Genomic DNA, 19559 nt, shown 5'->3' with positions numbered 1-19559 from the left:
TCTACTTATTTATTTGTTTCAATTATCTATTTACATCAGTATGCATCCATGGCTTGTTATTTTAGCCTATAGATTTTAATCCATTATAATCATTATTAATTCATTCATTTTCACTCAAATTGTCCCAGATTTGACCATTGAAATTCCATTCAAATTGACTCCTGTATATTTTTGACATTGCCCCATCACTTTTAGGCACCTCCTTGTTTTCTGGTACCACAACATATTTATCTTGCACTTTTTTGGTCTCAGTCCTGGAGCCAGACATTTCTCTATGGAACACTGTCTTCTTTCATTAGGTAATAATTTAACATTCTATTAATGAAAATGAAAACTCATGTTCCACCTCTTTAACCAATCTTAAAATATGAGCCTCAAAAACGGAATGAATAATAGATGGTAGTAGAAAGATGAGAAAAGACATGTGGAAGCTTGGGTTTTCATCAAGTGATTGGCTTTAAAATCAAAATTGTTGTTGGCTTTCAGTCTTACCAGTTGAAACATACTTCGGGATTTTACATACTATCCAACTGATACTGGAGTCAGAAGGTGAGGATGGGTTGGGAAGAGTGTGAAGTGTCATTCAAGGTCTTGCTGGTGCTACACAGAACGCCTCAAACATGGATCATAAGCAGGACTGTGGAGCTAATATTCGAGACATCATAAAATTCTGGGCTCAGAGCATGGCAAAGAGGAACTAAGTTTAGAGGGTCAATGAATGAGCCATTTGTTGTCCCAAATGACTTACTAGTTAGGCAATAACACAAAAAAGCCTGGCTGAGCTCTGGGTGAAGTTCAACAACCTGTCTATGCGGGAATCCCAAAGAGTAACTTCAGTCTCTTCTGCACTGAGAAATGGGATTGAGACCCTAAAAGACATTTTCCGTTGGAATTTCTGGGAAAAAGGGAAATTCAGTCACAATTTTAGAGGAATGACTATCATATGGACCATTTCACTTGGTAGAAGTTTTCAAAATGACTCTCCTGAATTTTTAATCTATCTTCAAACATCATATATCTTTTCAACACAAGAGTGAAAATTAATATGATTAGCATGTAACTGGCATAACGATACTTGAAGAGTAGCCCACATCCTGAAGCTACTCAGGTAAAATTCCAGGCTTTTATAAAAATGGGAAAAAATCCTCAGAAAGTGTACACTGCCACATTTTCCCACCCAAGTTGGCATAAATGGAGACAGCGAGCGAGCGAGCGCAGAGTCCTGACATTTTTTTCAGGGGTACACTGTATCCCTTTCTACATTTCCATATCTTTCCTCTAGTCTGTTTTTCTTGAACTACTTTAATTTTTTTTTTTTTAAAGTAGAGATGGAAGGAATCTCCTCTGTCCCCATCCCAGTCAGGTTGGAGTTAATGGAGCCATGCCAGGGACAAAGAACTCACCAGGCCCCTGAATTGTGCTGATAGCAACTCCTTTTAAGTGGAAAAGCCTAAGAAATCTGTAAGGGGACCAAGAGTGTGCTAATGTGGGTCTTTTCCTGGGTTTTTCTCCACGTAGGATGCCATTTTCTGCTTCATAAAGTAGTCATGTGAACTGCTGTCCCTCATTCCACCCTAGAAGATGGCCTTGAATAGCCTGGAGAAGTCAAGCGGCGAAGGAGTTCCCTCTCTGGAATGTTGAGCAAGTACATTTTTACCTGATGCTGTAACCCTGGATTCATCCTTGGCTCTGAAATCTTCTCCCACGTGGTCTGCAAATCAACTTATCCTCATCCCACTACGCCTGCTTACTCCACTGCCTCATCTGATGATTGTTTGTAATGGTAACATCTGTTGCTTATCTGCCTTTTAGGAGGTTGTGGAGATGAGTGAGGTAATATGTGTGAAAGTGAAAGGAAAGCACTTCAGCTAACACTTTTCCAGGGGTAGTGTCACTGAACACATCATTTTTCCATAATGCCTCCTGATTTAATAATAGAAGGTGACCTTTTACATATAGGAAAACATAATTACCAAAGAATGAAGAGACTTAGTGGAAACACAATTGAAGATGCAAATAATCCAAATTTAGGATGCAAATTTCCAAATTTTACAAGGGCTATATTTAAAACACTGTTATCTCCCTACTCCATGGAACACATAAGAAATGTGTATTAACACATGTAGGATCCAGCTTCCTAGTTACACCAAATTGCAGCTTTCTAGACTCTAAAGCACAAGGCAGAGTATTTCTTCTCATGGTGGAATGCATTTAATTAAGAGTAAGGCTACGGTCAAACCATTTGAAAATAACTTTATTGAATTTATGTTCATATGACAGCCTATTTCTAAGCATGATTAAATTTTAAAAAATAATATGCATATTTTCTGGTTTAAAAAGTAATATTTTTTTGTTTTGTACTAATAAACCCCTAAAGAAAGTTAAAAAAAAAGTAATATAGAATCTATGTAAACCTCGAAAATGTAGAAAAAATGTAATGTAAAAAATGTGAAGTGTAACACAATAAAAATAAAAATCACTGTTAAAGACAACCACTATTATAATTTTGGTTAGTAAATCCCCTCCAATTTTTTTCTTTCTGTTTTTTGAGGTGTAATTGACACATGCCATTGTGTAAGTTTAAAGTGTATAGCATGTTGATTTGATACATTTATATATTGCAATATGATTGCCACCCAAAACTTTTCTGTCCATGTATTATAATTATACTTTTATATATTTTACAATTACATTGTATTATACAATTACATTTATTATATATAATTATATAGATTTATATAATATAATGTATGTGTGTTATATATCAATGTATTATAGAATATTATATATTAATATCTATTATACACTATCAAGATTATATATCAATGATAATTATTTTATTTAAAAATCAGATGGCTCCTAATTTGAAAAAAACTCCTTCTTACATTTATTATGAAACTTTTCCTGTGAACTTATACAACCTGAGTTTTAATGACTGTGAAATATTCTATTGGATGATTATACCATAATTTATGTAAACATTTCACAATACTTAGGTAAATAACATATTGTTGGAAATGGATTCTTTTTTTTATATTATTAACAGTGGTCAAATTAGTGTTCATATATTTGAATCTTTACGCATATCCATACTTTTTCCCATAGAATAAATATAAATAGGCAAAATATGTACATATTCAAGTTCAAAAGTTTTTGTCACATATCTCCGTATTGACTGTAGAAAGTTTGCCTCAAGTTACACCCTTCAGGCCCTGTTTCCCTATCTCTTTATTCTAACTATTAGGATTGCATCTGGCTACAGACAACATAAAAATCTGACCACAGTGGTTTTCAAAAGTAAGAGGTCTAATTGTCTCAGGCCACAAAAAGCCAGGAGTCAAGGTCTGCCTGGTACAGGTGCTCAATGATATCATCAGAAAGCCTGTCTTCTTCTGATGTTCAGTTTTGCCAGATTTGGCATTTGGTTTGCATCCCCTGGGTTGAAAGATGGCTGTTGCGCTTACGGGCATGTGTCAGTAATGCTGATGCAAAGAAGGAAGTGCACAAAGCTTTCTCCTTGTGAACCATTATCATTTGTTCAGGAAGGGCCTCCCCAGGGACATCTACCTGCATCCCATCACGCACACCCCTTGATACCAGGATAGGTGATTATTTTAGACTTCCTAATTCCTGATTCTATAATAGGGAAAGGTAGGATGAGGGGTTTTGAATATCGTGGAGTAGTCAGACTCAGGGCTTGCAACATATGGTACATCTATTTGAAGTTTTTTAAAACATAATGCTAAAATTACTCTCCCCCCTGAACACTTGAACCAAAATACACATATTTTGATATATGTGTTGTTCATATTTTTTTGCATTTTTTTTACTGGAGTATAGTTGCTTTACAATGTTGTGTTACAGTTGTTTCTAACTGTACAGCAAAGTGAATCAGCTATATGTATACACATATCCCCTCTTTTTTGGATTTCCTTCCCGTTTAGGTCATTGCAGAGCACTGGGTAGAGTTTCCGGTGCTATACAGTAGGTTCCCATTAGTTATCTATTTTATACATAGTATCAATAGTGTATATATGTCAATCCCCATCTCCCAATTCATTCCACCCCCCTCCCCCCGCTTCCCCCTTGGTATCCATACCTTTGTTCTCTACATCTGTGTCTCTATTTCTGCTTTTCTTTTTTTTTTTTTTTTGCAGTACGCAGGCCTCTCACTGTTGTGGCCTCTCCCGTTGCGGAGCACAGGCTCCGGACGCGCAGGATCAGCGGCCATGGCCCACAGGCCCAGGCACTCCGCGGCATGTGGGATCGTCCCTGACAGGGGCACGAACCTGTGTCCCCTGCATCAGCAGGCGGACTCTCAACCACTGCGCCACCAGGGAAGCCCTCTGCTTTTCAAATAAGATAATCTATACCATTTTTTTTAGATTCCACATATATGTGTTAGTATATGATATTTTTCTCTCTCTGACTTACTTCACTCTGTATGACAGTCTGTATATACAGTTTAATATCATCTTTCCATTTAATATTATTTCATATGCATTCTCCTATGCTGTTATACTTTTGAAAACTTGACAAAAAATGGCTGCCTAATATGATGATTTTATTCTTATCTTCCCCAATTTCCCCTAACTTTTTTGCTATCTTGATTAATTCTGTTTTGAACAGCTCTACGTGTAATTTTTAGTCTGAATCTTGGATTATTAGAGCTCTATGAATGAGGACTTCTATCTACTTTGATGTTGTGGTCTAGTACTATTTTTTTTAATTAAAAAATTTTTTTAAATTTATTTTTAAATGGACTTTTTATTCTAGAATATTTTTAGATTTATAGGAAAATTGTAAAGATTGTAAGAAGGTTCCCATAAACCTTGTACCCATTTTCCCCAGCTGTCAACACCTGACATTAGCAGAGTACATTTGTCACAACTGATGAGTCAGCGTTGGTACATTATTATTTACTAATGTCCACACTTTATTCAGATGTCCTTAGATTCTACCTATTGTCCTTTTTCTGTTCCAGGATCCCATCCAGGATATCATTTATTAACGTGTCTCCTAAGGATCCTCCACACTGTGGCACTTTCTCAGACTTACCTTGTTTTTCACGGTCTGAACAGTTTTGAGGAATACTGGTCAAGTACTTTGGAAAATATCCCTCAAATTGTACTTTTATGATCTTTTCCTCATGACTAGACAGGGGTTGTGAATTTGGGAGAGGAAGAACACAGAGGTGGAGTATTATTTTTATCATCTCATATCAAAGGTACCTGCTACCAACGTGACTCATCACTAATAATGTTAAGTTTGATCTCTTGGCTGAGGTAGTGTCCTTAAGCCTTCTCCACTGTAGGGTCACTCTTTCCCCCTCTTTCTACCCTGTACTCTTTGGAAGGGCGCTACTATGAGTAGCCCACACTTAAGGGGTGGACGTTATTCTCCACCTCCTTGAGAAGGCAGTATCTAATGTAAACTGTTTGGAATTCTTCTGCATGTGCAGTTATTTATTCATTCATTTATTTACACCAGTAAGAAACTCATGGTATTTGTTAAATACTTTGGGTTATAATTCAATACTACATTGTATCTTTTCTTGCTCAAATGGTTCCAGCTTTGGCCACTGGGAGCTCTTTCTGTTGGCTCCTGTTTCCCTTTGGCATCCTTCCATCTTTGGTTTTGTTGTTGTTGTGGAACACTTCCCTACTTTATGACACTACAAAATGCTTCAGGCTTATCTTGTGTATTGCCTGCTCCAGGCCTAGAATCAGTCATTTCTCCAAAAAGCCTGGTTCCTTTTTCTGGAGAATAGAATTAGAAACTAGGATCTGGACACTGGGTTTGTTTAGTACTTTACATCTTGTAATCATGAACATATTTTCTCCAATTTTAATCTTGTTCTCATTATTTATATATTCATTATTTATATATTCTAACCCTATTCTTTGTGTCCTTTTCTTTTTTCTTTATTTTTTATTTTTTGCCATGGCTCACAGGCCCAGCCACTCCGCAGCATGTGGGATCTTCCCGGACCGGGGCACGAACCTGTGTCCCCTGCATTGGCAGGCGGACTCTCAACCACTGCGCCACCAGGGAAGCCCCTGTGTCCTTTTCTTGATAGAAATAAAGCAAGGGTGTTTCCAAACATACGTTAGGTTTCTTCTAATTTTAATATGAGTAAGGGTGATACATGGATATTTGCTTGCTGACAGAGGCCTTTTCAAACTTCCTGAGGTCCACCTGAAGTTCCCAGCCTCAGCCTTCTGGTCACCCTTTACAAGCCCTGTGAACTTGCACAGGAGGAAGGAGAAGGTCCACTCTCTCATTCTGCATCACCTCAGTAAACCCAGCCATAAAAAGGCACTTCTGTTGTAGTTTCTCTTCCTTCACACCTCCCACTAAATACCCCCAAGATTCTGCCTCTGAAAAGTAAATTTTATATAGCAAAGTAACAATTGAGCAAAATACACCCTGATTTGAAGCTCCATTTTGTACCATTCCATTTTTAACACCATTTTTGTGAGATGACAAAACAAGAACAGATTTAAGAAACATGAGGAGCCCCACTTATTTTTATGCAGGCATTATAGGCATCATACAGTGACAGAGGCCACTGGCATCAGAGCTAAAATAAGAACAGAGAAGTAGTGTAATGGGGAATCCATCAATCACATTAACAGCAAATTGCATACTAATCATTTATCTATTATTTATCATACAGATAAGTGTATCCTGTCTAGACTGCAGAAGCACTTAAATACAAAGGTGCCAATAATTACAAATAGAGAATAACTTTATTGAATACTAATAGACATTAATTATAAATTAAAATGAATGGAATATAAGGAAAAATACCTTCTAGATTGTGTTTATTGACACAGCCTATTCTATGAAATTGTTCAAGGAAGTATGGTTTATGTTAGCTGCTGAATCTGATTTTGGAAATTAGGTGAAAAAAGTACTTGTTCAGATTTTTCAAATAAACATACTTGCTAGAAAAAGGATCCTAAAAATGAGTAGAATTTTTAATTTACATAACCAGTGGTTTTGGTGTTTCCAGATATTTTTATTTGATTTTCAAATTTTTATTATACCAATTTTATGTCCAATAAAAGAACTAAAGTAAATAGTTTACCTTGGTCAAATTTACCAATCATGACTTGTGTAGTGTTAAACAAGGAAAGATCTCTGTTAAAGACAATCACTATTATAATTCTGGTTAGTAAAAATCACAAAATGTAGTGTAGAATTTGACACATATTTAGATAAAGTCAGGAAATAGCCCCAAATCTTCCTAATTTTTTTCATTCAAAAACTGAGTTTCCCCTTTTTTGCTTAGCTGTTCAGTTAAAAGAGAATTTCATTTGGACAGTTTGACCAATGGCTCACAGTGGGACAGGGCACGCAGGGAGGAGCCAGGCCTGACAGAAGGGCCCATTCTGTCCAGTGGGAAAGCTGACCTGCATCCTAAGGCTTATAGCCTGGGTTCAAGCTCATGGGCATTTACTCAGAGAAAATTGAGTACATGGGGGACCCTGGAAATCATTACCTTCATCTAGGGAGTCCTTGGTTCGTGTGTTAGACGCCAGGGTTGAGAGTGGAGATCCACGACACGACACCAGTGTCTCAATGAATGTGTGGGTCCCAGTTGTAGGAGACCCAGCTGTGCACGGATGGAATTGATTTCAGGAACAAGATTCCAATATCTGGCAGAGCATTCGCCTGGAATAAAACAAGCTCCTCATTTTCTGAGAGTATCCAGATAGGTCATTTAAGAAAGGTCTTGAACTGGATTAAAGCAGCAGCCCAACTTTAGAATCAGAGACACATAGCAAGAGTGGGTTTGGGTACAAGACCACCTTTTAAGAACATGGCACCAAAGGGAGGTTGTGACTAGGGCATGAATGCAGAAGTCAAAGTTCAGCTGAAGACACTTCATACTAGATCAAATGAAAAGCAAAGGGGTCTTGGTCTCAGCAAATCAGTTGCTGGAACAGAGCACCATGGAAAGCTTCAGGACTGATCTGGTACCTCAGCAGGAACTTTTAGTATGGGGTCAGTTTGGTGATGATGGGATTTTAGGTGAAGGCTTCTTTCTGCTGGACCAGAGCAGATTAAATATCGTTAACTCAGGGCTGGAATTGCTCTAGAAAATGGGAAGGCAGGAGGCGCAGCTGTGGGGAACTTGGAATTATAGGAAGCTCAAATCTGGAGACTTGACAACTAAAGGTAACATGACATCCTGAATGGGATCCTGGGACAAAAAATGATCATAGCTATCTGAATAATGTATGGACTTTAGTTAATTATAATGTATCAGTTGTATATTATTAGTTACAAATGTGTCATAAAATGTACAGTGTTAACAGTAAGAGAAACTGGGTCCAGGGTATCTAGCAATCTTTTGTAATATCTATGACTTTTCTTTAAATCTGAAACAATTCAAAAATAAAAGTTTAGTTTAAAAAAATCAAGCTTCTTATCATCTTCCTCTTCTTTTTTCTCTTTTTCTTGTAAACACTTTTCCTGTTCAATGAGAAAACAGCATTTCTGATTTATTTGATCCGGGTGTTTTTGTTATTATACAACTCAAAATGTCTTCCCAGTAATATGACATTTATACATATATTTTGTGTATTTCATGTACAAAAACTGGCCCATTTGCCTATGTACTACTCTCTGTACCGTATCAAGAACAATCATATACTATGACTTCAAATGTAATAACTCATTTGAAAACATACTTTTGTTAATTTGGAAAAAGCACATTTTAAGAACAGTATTATTGAAAAACAGAATCAACTTTTGCCAATAAAGATTAGATTAAAACTTGAAATCATTCTAAATTTAACTTACTTCCTTCTTTCCTTCTTTCCTTCATCTCTCGCTTTCCTTTCTCTTTCCTCCTCTGCCTCCTTCTGTTCCTTCCTTTCCTCATTCCCATTTTCTCTATTTTTCATTTTAATAGGTTTGAAGTCCTTACTTAGATAAGTCTTCTTTGGATTCCTCCACATTCTAACATTATTTAGCAACTCCCTGTGGATTAATAACCTGGAATATATATACCATGAAGTATTCTGTTAAAATCTGCAATTATATTTGATAACTATAAACATCTAGTTCAATCCCATCTTTTGATAAAGAACTTGAGGTTTAGGGTTTGGAGAGGTTGCCCAAGATGAGCTATGTAATTCCACAGATTAATAAACAGCAGAACTGGGCCTGAATCCGGTGGTCTACCTCCCAGTCAAATGCACATTTTACTGCACAGTATTGTCTTCACTCTATAAAAATTACTCTGTTTGCAGAGTTACTCTTGAAATTTCCCTTCCTATAAGGAGAAAAACAAGTTTGTGCCAATAACTATTTGCCTGGACTTTATCATCTATTGTTCAGCAGGATGTTGTGAATCCTTTTACAGCCTAACTTTATTATCTCCCTAAAAGTAAATGCTGAGAAAAATTCATGATTCTCTTACTTAGATGAAAGGGTCAGCTAGTTAATAATTTATAAAATTAATTTACTACTGTATGGATTTCCCTCTCATCTAAACCTTTTTTACAAGTACATGTATGGGCTGAAATTTTAATAGTGTAAAGAGTGGTGTTGTTTTTCAAATTGTCTTACAGTTACACAGCTGTAAAGGAGATGAAATTTGTTAGCCGTGAAGGTGATGCTGTAAAAATATACAGTTACTTGTTCAAAGAGGCATGCTCATTTGTATATTCTGGGCTGTTCTCTATTTTGTAGCTATAGTCTATTTGCTGCAATTTTCTCTGAGGGAATTTCTGCTTCTATCACAAATGGTCTGTGTTCCAGAAGAACTACCCAAGTTAATTTCTAATATTCTTTTTATTCCCTACAAGTCAATGTCCTGCTTCATGAAAGATATGTTTTCATGTCCTGAGGGCAATTCTTTTGCCCAAACTAGCAGCTGCCTCAGGTGGTTTTACCTGATACAGCAACTGCTGTCATCTTACTTGTCTTTCAGTGGTGGTGCATGGACCAATGGAAGAGTATTTAGAGATTTTTAAAAATGGCTCTATAGGTCAGATTATTGGTTTGGCAGGCATGGGTTTCTGGTTTTGATGACGGGGGATCCTACCCTGCTCTAACACTTGAGTTTGGTTAGGGCTAGGTGACTCTCTGGCGCCACACACTGGCATCCTGATCATAGGCAAATCCCTTTGGACTCTCCATCAATCAGTGCAGCAGGTAATACCCAGAAAAATCAGGGGAAGAGCAAGGTAAACATTTCTGCAAAATCTGATTCCAGAGATTTAGGACTAGCCTAAGTAATTTTCTTTCAAAATTTCTTCCCTTCAAGTATTTAAAGTTAGAACTAAAGCACAAATTTAGCTTTGAGTTCCCATTTGTACCATATATTTCTTAATTTTCATGTTTTTCTGTTTTAGATTTTCTAATTACAAATAACATAAGCATCATTGAACCAAATCATTTAGAAGGAAGAAAACAGCGAGAGTCTCCACCCTATCCCTTAGAGAAAACCACTAATCACACGTAGTATATATCCTTCCAGCTTTTTAACTGTGTTTATGCAAACATGTATGTAAACATACTACCAAATAATACATCATAGTGTTTGTGTGTGTGTGTGTGATTTGCACTAGCTTTTTAACTTAACAATACACATTGGTCATCTTTCTATATCAATACACAGCATCATCCCACTCTTTTTAATAGCTGTGTAGTATTCCACTCTGTTATATGGAGTTATCATAATTTATTTAACCAGTCCCTCAGTCACATACCTTTGGATTGCGTTTATGTTTTCGCTGAAGGTAACAGCATTATACATATACCTCTGATTACTTGGGACAATATTTCTGTAGGGTAAATTCCTAGAAGAGAAATTACTAAGATGAAATATTATTTCAATTTATACTTTTCCACCAAGAATGTATGAAAACACTTATTTTCTTATGGTCATACCTAATACTTTAAATTTTAATCCTTCTTATTCTTCACCAGTCTAAGTGAAATTTGCTTTCAGAAGTATCTTTTTAAAAAATGTTTCATGATCATCTGAATTCTTTTATGAATTTATGTTCATATTTTTGGGGTATTTTACATAGTAGTGTTTTCCTTTATCTCACAGATTTGACAGTTAAATTTCCCTCCTTTGTCATTTGTCTTTTATCTTTGCTTATATAGTCATTTCTGTTCATCTTTTTCTTTATGGTTTCTATCATGCTGTTATTTAGCAAGGTATTCGTCACATAAAAATTATTTTCTTCTGGGACATTTATTATTTTTGTATTATGTTCTAATAAACTACAAGTCTAGATTTCATTAATCTTTTGTATATTTTTCTTGGCTGTTCTAACTTATTTATTCTTTTCCAAGTGAAATTTTAAAATAATTTTTCAAGGTTCTGAAAATGCTACATTTAGTTTTCAATTGTAGTTGCAATAACTTTATTATAATTTATCACTTTATACTCTTTCCCCAATATGGTTATGTTTATTCTTTATTTTGCTTTTTGCATTTCATTAAAGGCTGACATCTTTCTTGTTGGATTTATTTCTAAGTATGTTTATTAGTGTTGTTAATGAGTCTTCTCTCCTGTTTCATTTTCTAACTTGTTATTGACTCTAACTTGAATTGACTGTTTCCCTGTACTTACTTTCTGTTTCTATTAATACATCAAATAATTTTCTTGGTCTTGCTCCAAGGATGTTATTATAATTGTTGTTAAGTGATTACAGTACATTTGCTCCCAATATGTATACTTTATTTCTTTTCCTTATATTCCTTCACAGGTTAGAAGTTCCAGAATACTGTTGACTGATAGTGGTATTAGCAGAAAGATTTCTTAAATTTATGACTTCAATGTAATTATTTTTTTCATATTTAATTATTAAGTATTATATTTGTTCTGGATTTCTGAAAAATACTCCTTATCAAGTTAAGAAAGCTTGTTTCTTTCATAGCTCACTAAGAATTTTAATCAGAAGTAATGTTGAGATTTAGGAGATGACCTTTTAGCATCTATTAACATTAAATTTACATATTTCCAACACTGGATACATGACATCACATATTTGTCAAACCCATAGAACTGGACAACACAAAAAGTGATCCCTAATGTAACTATGGACTTTTATTAGTAATAATGATCAATTGTAACAAAAAATACCACACTAATGCAAGATATTAATAATAGGGGAAACTGTGTGTGGCATGGAGAGAGGGAATATATGAGAACTCTATACTTTCTGCTCCATTTTTCTATAAACCTGAAACTGCTCTAAAAAATAAAATCTATTAATTTAAACAAAATAAAAAGAAAAGAAAAAATACACTAAAAAAGTCATTTAATTCTCCTCAGCCTCAGTTCCATCATCTATAAAATGAGAGGCTTAGACTAGTTGATCTCTAACTTTTCTTCCAAAAAGAAGATTCTATCATTCTCACTGTCAATATAAAGATGTCTGGCTGCCAATATATATATTTTTTTCTTCCAGTTTTACTGAGATATAATTGGCATACAGCACTGTATAAGTTTAAGGTGTACAGTATAATTATTTGATTTACATGCATCACAAAATGATTATCACAATAAGTTTAGTGAACATCCATCATCTCATATACATACCAAATTAAAGAATTAGAAAAAAATTTTTTTTCTTCTGAACTTAGGGTTTACTCTTTTCACAACTTTCATATATAACATACAGCAGTGTTAATTATATTTATCATGTTGTACATCACATCCTCAGTGCTTATCCATCTTATTACTGGAAGTTTCTACGTTTTGACCACCTTCATCCAATTTCCCCTCTCCCACCCCCCACCTCTGGTAACCACAAATCTGATCTCTTTTTCTATGAGTGAGTTTGTTTCTTTGTTTTTGAAGTATAATTGACCTACAACACTATGCTAGTTCCTATTACACAACATAGTGATTCAATATTTCTATACATTTCAAACTGATCACCACAGTAAGTGTAGTTATATTACATAGTTATTGACTATATTTCCCACACTGTACATTTCACACCTGTGACTTATTTTGTAATTGGAAGTTTGTACCTCTTAATATCTCTCACCTATTTCTTTCCTCTCCCCCCACCTCTCTCCCCTCTGGCAACCATCTGTTTGTTCACTGTATCTATAACTCTGTTTCTGCTTTGCTATATTTTTTCATTTGATTTTTTTTCTTTAAATTCCACATATAAGTAATATCATGATTTTTTTTCCCCTCTGTTTGACTTACTTCACTTAGTATGATAATCTCTAGGTCCATCCATGTTGTCACAAATGGCAAGATTTCATTCTTTTTTATGGCTGAGTAGTATTCCAGATATCTATATCTATATAGAGAGATAGATATAGATATAGATAGATATATCACATCTTCTTTATCCACTCATCTGTTGATGGATACTTAGGTTGCTTCCATATCCTGAATATTGTAAATAATGCTGCAATGAACACAGAGGTGCATATATCTTTTGTAATTAGTGTTTTTGGTTGTTTTTGGATAAATACTCAGGAGTGGAATTGCTGGATCATATGGTAGTTCTATTTTTAATTTTTTGAGGAATCTCCATATTGTTTTCCATAGTATATATTTTCGAATACTTATGAAGGTAGAAGAAAAGAGTATGTTGAAAAAAATAATTCATCAGCTTAAGCAAACTGTAAAGGAACATCATTATGCAATTCTGGAAAATAAATGGAACCATATAATTATTGAATGAATCTGGTGATGAAATTGTAGTTTATGTGAAAAGGATAATGGTGAAATGGAGTGTAAGTGGGTATTGGTGAAGCATTCATTTAAAGAAAATAGCTCAAGTTTTCAAAAGATAACTTCAGATGCCTCAGGTGCCGTGAAACTAAATGACATGGTCTAATGATAACTAAAAGATTGTCAATCATGGAAGTTTTATGGAAATTATTATAAAATGATTTGTGGCTCGGGGAAGTCATATCTAAAATTTTCTCATCCTTATAAATCAGACAATGATGTCCACAAAGATGCTGAGATACAGATATTGTTCCTGCCTCATATGATACATTTCTGTCAGATATTAGTGTGGGTGGAGCAGGCAGCTGCCTATGAGGGGTGGTGGGAACTGTAACAGATGAGAAAACACAACCCAGAGCACATGGCTCCTCAGTAACAGAAGGGGAATTAAACCTGGGGTGGTGCACTGACTGGCAGTATCCGCAGCTTGGTGTTATAATTAAAACCCCAAAATACATGATTTCATATCCCAGCTCTGCCCTTTGCTGGTGGTGTGACTTTTGGGGCAGTTTACCTAATTTTCTCTCTGTCTCCATTTCCTTTTATGTAAGATGCAGATAATAATAGTAACCATTCTCAGTGAGGATAAGAAGAGCTAATATTTGTAAAGGGCTTAGATCAAAGCCTGGCCCACAGTAGGTGTTATATGGGTGTTTATTAAATAAAAAATAGATACACTTGAACCCTGGTTTCCTTAGCACTATCCCACTGTCCTATGACTCAGCACTTTTTTGAAGCCTGCCGGGAAATCACCCCAAGTGTCTCCTGGTATCATCATTTAGCTGCGTGTAACAGAACACCCTACTACATTGCTTTCAACAAATAGGGGGTTATTCTCACATCACAAGAAGCCTGGAAGGAGGCCACTGCTGGCATGGGTTCAGCAGGTTATAGATGTTAGGGCAAAGCGCTCTGGGATCCTCTGATTCTTTTCTTCATGCTTACAAGGTGACTACTGAAGCTCCAGTCATCCTGTACACAGTGAAACAGGAAAAATAAGGATGGGGGTAGGGCTACAGGGAGGGGTGTACTAATGGAATACTTCTCAGAAGCCCTTTCAGCAGATTTCGACTTTACACAGAATTGTGGCTTGGCCCAGACACATCACTGCACGCTCCCAACGTCCTTTTGGGTCTGTTACCTTCTTCTGTGTGCAGAGTCCAGCAGGCTTGAGAGGGTGTTTTGGACACCCTGGGTAGGATGTTAACATGACACGCTTCCAAAGTCCCACCCTGCAGCCTGCTAGCTGACACCAGCATACAGGTGTGGTGGTGTTGTTCTCGTTGTTGTTTTGGCTGACACAATTTTTAAAAATTTGAACTACAATGAGTCTACGTAGGGCGTTTGCTCCAGTTTTTCAAAGATTCAATTTTACACTGTTATCTTACATTTAGCTTGACTGAATTATATACATGCCTGGTCTCTGAAGGATTTGGATTTAAGACTTCTGAAATATCTTTAAACTATCTGTTGAACATTTATTTAGAGGCTGAAGGCTGTTGGGAAACAAGACCCCCTGGTGGTAGGAGTCTGCCTCTTCTCTACTCCCCTGAGCAAGTGAGCTCCTCCCAAACTCCTGTATATGGTCTACTCAGCAAAACAAAAGCTCTGCAATTACCCTGACACCCACTGGGGAGAAGAAATTCAGCGATGATTTACCATTATTCTGGAGCACATTAGGAGGGCTCTCTCACCAGTCACCCATCCACTGAAGCAGTTTATGAAAACGTTTCCTCCCTGAGAATAATTCTGGTAAGTGGATTACCTTCAATTTGCCACACTTCCAGGGATATTTTGGTGCCATTAAGTGACTGGCTCTTCTAACACAGCACACTTGTGATGCTTCCAGACAACGCGGACACTGCAAAGGGGGCAGTTTTTGACAAGGAAATAGTGAGTACAGGTAGAATTTGGATCGCCACTAAGCCATCCACGTGGATTGTTCAAAGCCGGAAGACGACATCCTACATCCCGAAGAGGGACTGGCAAAGTGGGCTTTCATTGAGTCTTGCCCAATGTGCTGGCTCTGGATATGTGCACACCGAGAGTATTCCTGGCAGGACAAGTAGCTTTGGCAAAGTTACTGACAGATCTCAGGAGTGAAGGGGATGTTTCAGATCTGTCTGAGATCTAGCCGGTGCCTCACACCAAATCTCAGCACTACTTTTTCTAAAGCTTTTCACTGACTGTCTAGAACCCTTGGTGTTTAGAAATCTCATAATTTAGGGTTCTATATATATATTTATATATATATATTTTTATATATTTATATATATTTTTATATATTTTTATTTATTTATTTGGTGGCACTCGGTCTTAGTTGCAGCTCGCTGGCTCCTTAGTTGCGGCACATGGGCTCCTTTAGTTGTGGCATGCGAACTCTTAGTTGCAGCATGCATGTGGGATCTAGCTCCCTGGCCAGGGATCGAACCCGGGCCCCCTGCATTGGGAGTGTGGAGTCTTAACCACTGCATCACCAGGGAAGTCCCAGTAGAGTTTTCTATAGCAAATTCAGTCCATTTTTAAACCTGAAAAAGCCGTTGCAATCAGCAACATCAGCACAACTGCTAGGCGCCGCCGCTCATTTGCCCTGTAAGTAACAACCCTTCCTGGTTAATAGCAAAAAAATCTGGCTAATGAAATGTATTGGCACTATGTTTCATATCTAAAGCAATTAAAAATATCTGTAGTGAGCATCAATTATTGGGAAAAAGAATGATTTTTGCCCACTTTTTAATCTTTCCAACTGCTCTCTAGGGCAAAAGAGCTCTCCTTGGAACCACAGTCCATAATAAACACATGTGAACAAATATACACATTAGGTTGTAAAAGGATGGTTTCTTAACTGGTTTTTGAGCTACAAATAATCCCTAAAAAGTGGCTTTCTCAACTAAATATGCAGACATTACAGTGTATTTATAGTGATTAAAAACTGGAAACAAACTAAATATCCAAAAATAAAGTTTAAGCAAAATTATGCTCCTATTATGTCATGCTATGCAACAATTAAAAATGATTTTTACAAAGAGTTTTAAATAATAAGGTAACATACTTATTAAATTTAAAGCAAAAAAAATCTGCTTGATGCAAATTGTTACATGGTTATGTCACAACTAAGTATATATTGTAAGAAAGACTGGCAGGTATGTGCTAAAATGTTAACAGTGTTTTCTGTGGGTGGTGAGAGTGGGAGTAATTTTTTTTAATTTCCTATTTTAATATAATAAATATGCTGCTTTTATAATAAAGAAAAATGAGCAACCCAAAGGTATCTTTTCTGCGAAACTGAGGGGATTCTTCCTAAGCCCAAACCTCTCAAAGGGACACATCTTATCTTCTACCCTATGGTGCAGACAACTGTGAAGGGGGAAAAATAATCCTTTCAAATACATTGACACTGTTAGAAAATGCTTATCCAATGTAAACACAGAACCAAAGGAAATGCATAAACATTGAATATTATAAGGATATGCATAAACACAATTCTTCCTCCTGAATTTGTAAGCAAATACCCATGGCTATATGAAGTTGGCTTGTTGGAAGACAATGTAAGGGAGACAGAGGGTCCTTGTCATTTCCAAAATTAGTAGGGATTATCATCACCAATATGTTAGATGCTCTCCCCCTTCAAAAAAAAAAGAAAAAGAATGAAGATTCTGTATCAGTTTTTAGAAGTACTTAAGGAAGAATATCTTGAGCCCATATATAGACTAAGAACTATTAACAGTAATCAAAGAAACACTAATGTATAATAACTAAAAGCTAAAACACGGTCTTAAACTCTTCCCTTGGGAAACATGTTTTCATGAAACTCAACTGGACAAGGCTACTCTCCTCCATCCCCACTCATTGTGGGGCAGTATGAAAAAGCTAAAAAAGTGACATGCAGATATTTCTTCTGTACAGTGTACAATGAAAAGCAGTATTCTCTAACTCAAATATGGAATCATGTAAAACTTATCAGTGATTAATGTATTATAGTTCATAAAAAAGGATAACTTTCCACAGAGTGAAGTTTTAAGTGCAATACTGTACTGCAATACTTACACTAAGAAAAACGCAGTCTGTGTGTAGGTTAATATTTTTTTCGCAGAGACATGTGAAACATGTCTAAGATTACTAGATATGGTCTAAAAAGCAAAAGAGCAACCTGGATGTGTTCATAAATAATCAGCAAGATGTTCCAAAAATTGTGGACTGACATTCTCATAAAATATTTGAGTCAATGTTTATGCAAATGTTTCATTTTTTTAAAAAAAAAGCCCACAAAACTCATTATCTTATTATGGTTAGCAAATCACAAAATAACAAAAGCAAACCATTAGAATAGGTTCAAAACACTTTTTGAATGGTATAGTTACTTAAAAAGAAATTGAGTACAGAATAAAATTTTAAATGGCTTTATACAAATATTATTATATTTTTCTAGTATGGGATAGGGAGTCTTATTTATGATTTTCTAAATTGTAAGGTAGGAAGGTGTATCAAATTTTAAGGATATCACACGAACTCAAAACTTTACTAAGGACTTAGATCTTCAGTAGATCTACTTTTAAATTTTGCAATCTTATGAACCTGTAGCATGGACACACAATTTTTAAAAATGCACCCAACTTTTACATGAAAATAAAACTAGAAATCATCAATAATGAATAGTTTTATGCTGGTAGAATCTTCTTGGAATTATCTTGATTTGGAGGACATTAACTTCTACTGGCATAATTATGAGGCCGATTAGAAAATATCTACTGGGTTTCTTTATTTTGGTTAAGAGACTGGTTGGAAAAATTCAGGAGTTGCTACTTTACCTCTTAACACTGTGCACTCTGCTTTCCCTGCCCCCTCACTCCACATTCTGTGACTCAAGAGACTATTTTCAGAGGACACCTGTTTTAAATGGATCCACAGGAAATACCTATGTTGTCTTTCATAATCTGACCCTGCATCTCGTTAGCTGAAATGTGATGCTGCCCACAGAATGAAGCAACTTCAGTGTGACAACATTTACTGGAAGGTGGAGGGAATCCAGTTTATATTTATTTTCCTTCCATTAAGCCCTGGTATTGGAGTGTAGGAAAAAATAAATAAGGAAAACGGCAAAACCAGTTTAACCCTCAAAAGATTAGTATTAAATTACACAAACGGGTTTTACATCCAGACTCAGGATGATCTGCTCTTGAACTGAATGTAATCTTGCAGCAGAAACTTATCTGACACTCCTTTCTTTACAACGTTTTATTTATAAACCCCTTGTCCACAGTTCACAGTCGGCCTTGTTATATATTGATAGGATACTTATAAACCCCCGGTGGAAAAGTGCAGGGCAGCCTACCCACTGGAATAGAATTAATAAGGGGATTTCATAGAGATTAACAGTAGTCTAACACTAAAATTCCAGTTGGGTCCAAAATAAAGCAAGTCACTCGGGGGCCCCGTTTCACGGGTTTGCACCCCCCACGTGCGCGCCTCCACCGGTGCCACTTGGCCAGCAAGTCCCCGAGCTGGACCGTTGGCCCACCCCGGGGCCCGCTCCTTCCGGGCGGGTTGCCCGACCCCCGCGCCCGGCCCCGCGCCCGCTCACCCTGGGCCGCGCTCCCTCTCCGCCCGGCCGCTGCCGCTGGCCGCGGTCCCCGGATCTCGGCGCGCGCTCCCCGAGCCCCGGTCGTCCTCGGAGGCTGCCCACCCGCTCCCGGGGCTCTGAAGGGCTGCCCCGGGCCGGCTCTCCGGGACCCGCGAAGGCAGCAGCAGAATGACGTAGATGACGAAAGAGCTGACGCCACGCCGCCCACCCCACAGCCGCCGGTGCCCGCACACACCGCCCCGC

General features: G+C 36.8%; 1 protein-coding gene and 1 long non-coding RNA gene across 7 annotated transcripts in view; one reads left to right on the top strand and one right to left on the bottom strand.

Moving 5' to 3' along the window:
• Positions 1-5448: 5448 nt before the first annotated feature.
• Positions 5449-19428, bottom strand: LOC132436882 (uncharacterized). 6 transcript variants are annotated; one of them, XR_009521915.1, is made up of 8 exons: positions 19317-19428; positions 15501-15596; positions 14576-14707; positions 13199-13295; positions 10731-10820; positions 8815-9009; positions 7508-7680; positions 5449-6583 (listed from the first exon to the last, which is right to left on the bottom strand). It is a non-coding gene; the product is annotated as an uncharacterized lncRNA (long non-coding RNA). The 6 variants fall into 6 exon arrangements; XR_009521911.1 differs by having other exon boundaries at positions 5449-8484; XR_009521914.1 differs by having other exon boundaries at positions 5451-7680; positions 13199-13406.
• AIG1 (androgen induced 1) overlaps positions 19390-19559 on the top strand; it is a 234054-nt gene continuing 233884 nt past the window's right edge. Inside the window, 1 exon segment of the mRNA XM_060029870.1 lies at positions 19390-19558. Within this exon segment, the coding sequence (XP_059885853.1) occupies positions 19494-19558 (65 nt within the window). The 5' untranslated portion in view covers positions 19390-19493.

Source organism: Delphinus delphis, chromosome 14 (assembly GCF_949987515.2).
Source record: "Delphinus delphis chromosome 14, mDelDel1.2, whole genome shotgun sequence".
Taxonomy (NCBI): domain Eukaryota; kingdom Metazoa; phylum Chordata; class Mammalia; order Artiodactyla; family Delphinidae; genus Delphinus; species Delphinus delphis.
This window is presented reverse-complemented; position numbering and strand designations above follow the sequence as displayed.